Source organism: Amblyomma americanum, chromosome 5 (genome assembly GCF_052857255.1).
Source record: "Amblyomma americanum isolate KBUSLIRL-KWMA chromosome 5, ASM5285725v1, whole genome shotgun sequence".
NCBI lineage: Eukaryota > Metazoa > Arthropoda > Arachnida > Ixodida > Ixodidae > Amblyomma > Amblyomma americanum.
Window position 1 is genome coordinate 179,391,215 of NC_135501.1, and position 7,905 is coordinate 179,399,119.

At 48.6% G+C, this 7,905-nt stretch overlaps 2 protein-coding genes across 2 annotated transcripts; both read left to right on the plus strand.

Annotated features, from left to right (window-relative positions):
- Positions 1-463: 463 nt before the first annotated feature.
- Positions 464-2,386, plus strand: LOC144134414 (uncharacterized). The gene is made up of 2 exons (XM_077667334.1): positions 464-687; positions 2,020-2,386. Exons 1-2 carry the CDS (start codon positions 464-466, stop codon positions 2,384-2,386), a joined length of 591 nt encoding a protein of 196 aa, XP_077523460.1.
- Positions 2,387-6,922: 4,536 nt separating this feature from the next.
- On the plus strand, positions 6,923-7,603 carry LOC144134415 (zinc finger X-chromosomal protein-like). Its single transcript, XM_077667335.1, has one exon. It carries the CDS (start codon positions 6,923-6,925, stop codon positions 7,601-7,603), a length of 681 nt encoding a protein of 226 aa, XP_077523461.1.
- Positions 7,604-7,905: the final 302 nt, after the last annotated feature.

Here is a 7,905-nt window from a genome sequence, read left to right on the forward strand (position 1 = left end):
TCTGGAAACACTGACATCGCTGGCATTTCCGTGGTCTGTTTGCTTCCTACTGCTTCCTGCATAGGGCGTGTTTTTTCGCGTTCATGCGCACGGCAGTTCTGGAATCTTGCGTGTTGATGCCTATTCGCCGCCATGGGTGACGAAGCGAGACACACTCAAGATGCAGAGACGGAGGTCATGGCGCTTCTGGCTGCCATCGCTCAGCTTGACGCTGACATCGAGGCGTCGAAAGCCGAGGCAAATAGCATTAAAGGAAGAGCTGGTGTACGTCAGCGCACTGAACGCGTCCATATTTGCTCGCGGCAGGATCGTGAACCGCGAAAGGTGGTATTCTGACAGGAACACAATGTGGTTTAGGAGACTCGGCGAGATGTACATCAACTGCGTGTTCCGTGTGACGCCTGCTACCTTTAGATACTTTGTCGAAAGTGTGCGACCGCATATTGAGCGGCAAGACACGAACATGAGAAAAGCTATCCCTGTCGAGAAGCGAGTCGCCATCGGGTTGTACCGGCTGTGCTCTTCAAAGGAAGAACGCAGTATCGCAGAGTTGTTCACCGTCGGACACTCGACAGTGAACCAGTCCTACCGCGAGCTATGCGAGGCCGTTTTTGAACTTATGGAAGATGACTGGGTGAAGATGTCGACGCTGGACACCATGCCTGAACACAGAGAGCTCAACGCAGCGTGCCAATTTCCGCAAGCAGTCGGAGCATTGGACGGCTGCCACTTTCCTCTGTCGCTTCCCAAGGAAAAAACCGTGGGCTACAGGAACTACAAAGGACGATCAGCAACAATGCTAACACAGAGGCCAGTCGGTCGATCTTATCGGATGCTTATGCTCTTCTAAAATACACGAAGGAACCAAATGCCAAATGACAAAAACACAAGCGCAAAACACACTCCACTTGTGTTCGCGGCTGCGTTTTTATGGAGGTGGTGGTGGTAGTGGTTTTATTAAAAATAATAGTAAAAAGGAAGGAAAGTTTTTTGCTAGCCCCGGCATCTGCCATCGATACTGAAGCACCCCAGCTGGGGCAGCGGAAATAAAGGACAGCAGGCAGAATGGAGAAATGAAATGAAAGAGGTGAGGGGACAGGAATAGAGGACAGGGGGAGAAGTAATATGTACAAACTATTTACACAATAAGAAATGTGTCCAGGTTGTGCGCGTGATTAGTTCATTTTAGAGGAATTAAATTACACACGCGCACAGCACTGTGTAGGTTACAACTGGAGTGGGGCGTCCAGTTATTAATCGTTCAAGGTAGAACTCGCGGAGCGTTCGGTCACTGCGTGTAACTACCTGACGGAGAACTGACGGGACGTCAAGCCCGTGTGTTCGAGGAATGCACAGAGGCTCACCAAAGTTCGCTCACGAGTGCGCGCACTGCCCTGCGGCCACAATAGCGTCTTGATGGAGTCTGGTAGTATGCCCTGCGCCCTATAGGCCGCGAGCATATCGCGACGAGCATCGGGAAAAACGCTAAGGCGCCCGTGTGCTGTGCGATGTCAGTGCACGTTAAAGATCCCCAGGTGGTCGAAATTATTCCGGAGCCCTCCACTACGGCACCCCTTTCTTCCTTTCTTCTTTCACTCCCTCCTTTATCCCTTCCCTTACGGCGTGGTTCAGGTGTCCAACGATATATGAGACAGATACTGCGCCATTTCCTTTCCCCCCCAAAACAAATTATTATTGTGTTCGCGTCGTTTGTCATTTTGACCACTTTTGTGCTTACCACAATAGTATGGTAAGCCCTCGACGTAGTTGTGAACTAGTGACCTTCAGTTAAGGTTTATTGCAAGTGCCTACAGGCGTGATTGTCAATTTAACTTTGCGAGCGAAACATTTTCGCCGCTAGTGTCAGGCAGTGCGTTGTCCCTCATTGCATGCAGATGACTCTCCCGAGAGCAAGCACAGGCGTATTGTATGCATTCTAGTATTATGTTCCAGTCACTATCGTCATGTAATAACTGCTTGCATTGTGTCAGTCGTATTAACCCCATATTTTATTTGCAGGTACCACATCATCCTGCTTGCATTTATGGACCACCGCTACAGGTCCCTGTACATACAAGTTGGATCGCCAGGCCGCTGCCATGAATCACACGTTTACAGTGGCTCCAAGCTGAAAAAAGCCGTGAATGGCCCTCTGTTCCGTCAGCCACGTGCCATCATGGGTTTCACAGGAGTGCCTCCGGTCATATTGTGTGATCAGGCATTACCGCTGTCCACCAACTTGATGAAGCCATTCAGCCACCGCGCAAACCTGACCGATGACGAAAAACTGTTCAACTACCGCCTGTACATGGCTAGGAGAGTGGTTGAAAATGCCTTCGGCAGGCTGAAAGCCCGGTTTGGCTTCGTCTTGAAGCGCATGGAATAGGCAATTGAAAATTCCCGCCTGGCTGCTGGTGCGTGCTGCATTTTGAACAATGTGTGCGAGGAGTTTGGAGATGCTGTCCTGCAGCAGTAGTGGACAGAACTTGAAAACAACGATGATGGCCTCCAGCAGCCACAGCACAGATATTGAAGAAGGTCAATATGATAGCAAGGCGGGCGAGTTGGTGATACATACTTGAAAAAATACAGCGCGGAAAACGGGGACTTCAAGGGTAGAAAACACAGGACAAGTGCTGGCTCTCAACTAAAGTTTAATCACAGCAAACAGGCAAATATAAGCGAACAGGAAACAACCAAACATTAAAATCACAAGGCACGTGCACTATGTTGGGTCAAGATAGGCAACCTTACTGTCACGCAGGAGCAGGGATGGTTTGCTAGCGCACAATCTTCGTTTCTCATCTTGTAGGCTTCTACGATTTCTCTGGTCAATCAATTGACAATATGTCACATTAGTACCAGGAAGGAAAACATGATCCTAACAAATCTGTACCGTCTTGTGGCATTAAGCATGATAGGAAATTTTTACCGTGCTCTGAGGGCGTGGTGTGCAAAATACCGCTGTCCTGTGGTAAAATGTATATTGGTCAAACAGGACGACGTATTAACACACGACTGAGAGTACATCTAAACTCATTAGATTCTAACCGCTTCACGAATTTAGTTGATCATTGCCGAGAGTGTAAATCATGTTTTATTGCCTTGTAATAGCAGCGCTCGATCGCCTTGATACGCCCGTGTGACAGGGGTATAAGAAATAACTGCCGTCTCTACCGCGATACAGCTGCACCGCCTTCCCCAGGACCCGTTGTGTGGGAAAGGGACTACCTGACTGCCTCCTCACCTTCAGTTCTTTTTTTATATTTTCGGGAGTACGGGAAGCACAGAGCATGTCCTGTCGAAAGACAACGCTTAGCTCTAAAGGCAGTCAGCAGGTTGCCTCATGCTTGGCATCTTGTACTTATTATACCGATTGTTGCCTTATATTTGTGCACAAATAAGATTTCGAGCAATATAGGCGGCCACTGTAAGAAAAATTAATGTGCTCCAGGGTTCGAAATGACCCCGAGTTCTAAGCAGGACTGAAGATCAAATAACGAGATAGATATAGAGGCCTTGGAGATTCAGCAAAAAGCGTGACGTTTCCTAATTTAATTCGCCATCAATGTCTATCTGCAAAGGAACTGGTATGCCCCAGGCCCAGTGCATAAAAGGACAAGAACTAACAGAAACAGAAACGGTTACGATATCGCGACCTTCTTGCTTCTGTTCGTTTGTTAAGATTATCCTGGGTGATTATGCCTTGCGCGCTTTAACTTTGAGTGCCCCAACAATAGGGGCAGTCGATAATGCATCGGCGTGTATGTCGAGTTTGTCTTTTTTTTGTGTGTACTTTCCCTTTCGACGGCTTTTCGTAAAAAATGTCCAGGGAGCTCGCCCAACCGTGCATGCTAAGAAGGGTGGGCCGGTAACTCACGCGTGTGGACATCTTTGCAGCACAGTCTTGAAAGCTTTAGTCCGAACCATCCTCTCTTCCCTATCTCGCGGTCTTTTCCGTCTTCTCACGCAGTGCCTCTGTTACCTCAGGTAGGAGAGGTTCTGCGCCTCTCAGTTCGTGAGCTAAAATTCCCGAGTTCGTTTCGTTCCTTAATAATCCGCTAAGATGCGCAGCGTTCTTCTTAGGGAGTAGAATCATCATCATTATTTGTCGTTCTGCTGCCCCTTCGCGCAGTTAAGGCGTTCTCAAAGACCACTGGTTGGAAACCGTGCAGCTTATAGGGGTCAAGCAAGTAGTCGTGGCCATGGAAACCTATTTCCAAGCAGCACATCGACGCCTTTCCGAAGTCGCCTCGAGGCCCGACTGCTGGAGCGAAGTCTCGTACCTGTGCTTAGTCCCGTTGGCACCATGTGAACAACAGCTGTCCAGGACCGGGACATCCTGTCAGTTCTTCATGGACGCAATGAAATTATTCTTCGGGAGGATGCAACCAACATCACGGAGAAGATCCTGGCCTCGTTCCACATGGATCGTGATGGGTTCTACATCGTCTCTTCCACGCTGCCTAACCTGTGTCATGGAGATGAACCTGGCCTCGTTCCACTTGGATCGTGATGGGTCCTACATCGTCTCTTCCACGCTGCCTAACCTGCATCATGGAGAAGAACCTGGCCTCGTTCCACTTGGATCGTGATGGGTTCTACATCGTATCTTCCACGCTGCCTAACCTGCATCTTGGAGAAGAACCTGGCCTCGTTCCACTTGGATCGTGATGGGTCCTACATCGTCTCTTCTACGCTGCCTAACCTGCATCATGGAGAAGAACCTGGCCTCGTTCCACTTGGATCGCGATGGGTCCTACATCGTCTCTTCCACGCTGCCTAACCTGCGTGCTCTGGCGCTCGATCCGTGCGGTGTGAACCATGCCGAATCGCTCAGGTTCCTTGCCCGGGGATGCAGGAATCTATAGCAGCTGGACATCGGTGCGGAGCGGGATTCGAATCGGGACGGCCTGTGCGCAACCTGCAGGACGCCGCTCATGTTGAGCCCAACGTGTTTTAGGGAACTGCACGGCAGCAACACAAAGTTTCGGCGGCTGACTCTCGGTGACACGGCTAGGATGACATCGCTGGATTTCTGGCGTGAGTGTCGCGTCATCGAGCTGCTCTTCAACCCGAACAGTTTCCCGCCAGGAGTGACGGACATTGCGAGCTTCTACGTAATGCTGAGCCAGATGCTGCCAGCCAATCCGAGGCTCAGCTTCCTGGAGATCAAGGTTCCTCAGATTGCCGCTGAGGCACAACGTATTCGCAACGGCACTCGCAGTCATTCCTACGATGCAACACCTCTGTGTTATCACTGAGGCGACGACTACAATGGACGACGTAACTTCATTCTTCAGGCAAGTAATTATATGATTGTGTATATATTCTGACATTTCCTTTTACGCGATAACTTGCATAGCTGGGTCGGTCCAAAAGCCGTCGGCTTAGTAGTAGTCAGCATCACGTGTCGGAAATAATCGGTGGCTGCGCAAAAAAATCCTATATCATGGTTATTTGTAGTTCTAGTGATTGATTATTGATTGGTGTGTGATAGGCCATGACGAGTTAATGAAACAATTGTAATCATTTGATCATTTAAAGAAATGAATTTTTTTTAAAATGAGGGGGTTCAATTGTGTAAAAACTTTTCGAAATGAAAAGTCAATGCAAGGTGATGCTAAAAAAATTAGAGTGTGTAATTGATTAATTAATTGAAATTAAAAAAAGGCAAGATGTTTTTAAAAAGGTCAGACTGCTCACAACAGAAAGCCAATGTTTGCTGATGCTGAGTATTGATGTATATCATCGTCTTATAAATTAATCTTGTAAAAAAATTAAAAAGTCATCAGCATCAGATGACGCACCAAACGGCGTACGCAATCACGTCAACTCATAAGCGCAGCATTGGAGTCCTCCAAAGATTGTCCCAAATGCCTCTTTCTTCCCTTCGCATCTACTTCTGTGCAGCTTAGCATGTCTAATTTACCTATCTTCATCTTTTGGTAACGTTTGGTCTGGGTTATAAGGCTTGACTAATGCCATAAAGCGGCTCAGGCTATGAGGGACGCCGCAGTGGAGGGCTGAGGATACTCTCGACCACGGGTTTCTTAGGGTGCCCTGAGATCGCACAGTACAAGGACAAGAGGTCCAACATTTCGCCTCCGTCGAAATGCGACCGCCGCGGCCGGGATCGAATCCACGTGCTCAGCAAGTCTTGGTAAATGCGCGCAGCACTAAAACAAAAGTTGATATAATTACTGCGCCATTTTCTTTCCTAAAAAAAATAACCACATCTCATTGGACACCCGAGGATAGTGGCAGTGAAAGAAGAGAGAAAGAAGTGCAGATAGTCTCACTAAAACCTCACTCACTGATTCCGGGGATGTTTGTATGTCTAAAGCCTGCTTGGGGCAGCTGGCAACGTGCCCAGGAGATGGGCCGTAGACTACATATCATCAGAGATTAACTCAAATGCAGAAAACAAGGTGGGCGAAAACAGGTGTACAAATATCTATACATGAAAAGTATTAGCACAAAATGGACGAAGAGAACACGAACTCTAAGAATGAAGTACCCACACGTGAGGGATGTGGTTCAGAGGAATACTATAGTGTGAAAGCGGAGGTAAAGGAGACAGAAAGAAAGGTGTGGACGGAAAGAATGCAGGGAAAATCAGCGCCGAGTATATATAGAGGACACGAAAACAGGTAATTTCAGAAAGACACAGTTATTTGATAACTCGCGATGCAGCTGTTCATTGCTCTTTGAAGCTAGGACAGGGGTTTTGAGAAGGAAAACGTACAGATCCACATTTGAAGATATTTTGTGCGCTACGTGTAAAACAGAAACGGAGACCATAGAGCACTTAGTTTTTGAACCGAAGTGGTGTTCGTCCCAGATACATGAGTGGCTTATGAACGACAGTACATCTTCGCTGTACTTGCGACGACGACTTCAGCAGCTCTGCACTGAGACCATGGCTGCCTGTGCAGAAGTTTACAATGGTATGGTTGCTACACCTGTTTCTTGCGAGGCATGTGACGAGCAGTTCTCCACACAAGCCCTCTTGGATGTGCACCGACAGCGCGAGCACCCACAGGGGCCGCCGGGAAAGCACTGCTGTACCTACTGCCCGTATTCCAGCAATAAAAAGGAGCATATCGCCAAGCACGAGAGGACGCACACCGGCGAGCGGCCCTTCGTGTGCAAGGTCTGCAAGAAGAGCTTCGTTCAGTCGAGTGCCCTTACCTGTCACCTGGCGGTTCACGTGGGATCCAAGATGCATGAGTGCGCCGACTGTGGCGTGTGCTTTTCCAGTTTATCTTACTTAACATGTCACCGCAAACGGCAATTTGGCGACGGTGAGCTCCCACACGTGTGTTCCCAGTGTGGAAAGGGGTTCTTTACGCCCAAGGAGCTCGGGAGGCACCTGCTGACGCACACAGAAGCACGACCCCATGCCTGCTCACAGTGCGGAAAGAGGTTTAAGGCAAGCAACCATGCCAGGCGCCACGAGAGAGTGGTGCACAACCGCCGATACCCAGTGCACTGCCCGCTGTGCGGGAAAGGCATGAGCCACTTGGCAAATCTGAGAAGCCATGTCCGCGTGCGGCATGGCTCCGAGATGCCACAAGAGAAGCCACCAGACGTAGATTAGTGACGAAGCCTCAAGAGTAGCAGCCTGCATATAATAGGGGGAAGTGTGTCAATTTTGTTAATTTGTGTCTCAATTTGTTGTTTGTTGTGTATAGGAGGGCAGGCCCTAGTCAGGTGTTGCATAACGCCTTTTGCCTGCTCGTCCTTGGTTTACATATGCATTGCAAACCAAAAATAAACCAGTAAAAAAAATTGTGGGGCCAATGTGAAATTAAAATAAAGAACAGGTGCTAGAACGCAACATCGTCGCCAAAAATGGTAGAAACAGCGTTGAAAGATGTCAGTGTGTCGGTGTACATATGC

What these genes read in the sequence shown, in the direction of transcription:
- LOC144134415 (XM_077667335.1), top strand. Translation starts at nt 6,923, where the DNA reads ATGGCTGCCTGTGCAGAAGTTTACAATGGTATGGTTGCTACACCTGTT.
- LOC144134414 (XM_077667334.1), top strand. Translation starts at nt 464, where the DNA reads ATGAGAAAAGCTATCCCTGTCGAGAAGCGAGTCGCCATCGGGTTGTAC. An exon ending in CACAGAGAGCTCAACGCAGC is followed by an intron (nt 688 to 2,019) that starts GTGCCAATTTCC and finishes TTTTATTTGCAG; the next exon opens with GTACCACATCATCCTGCTTG.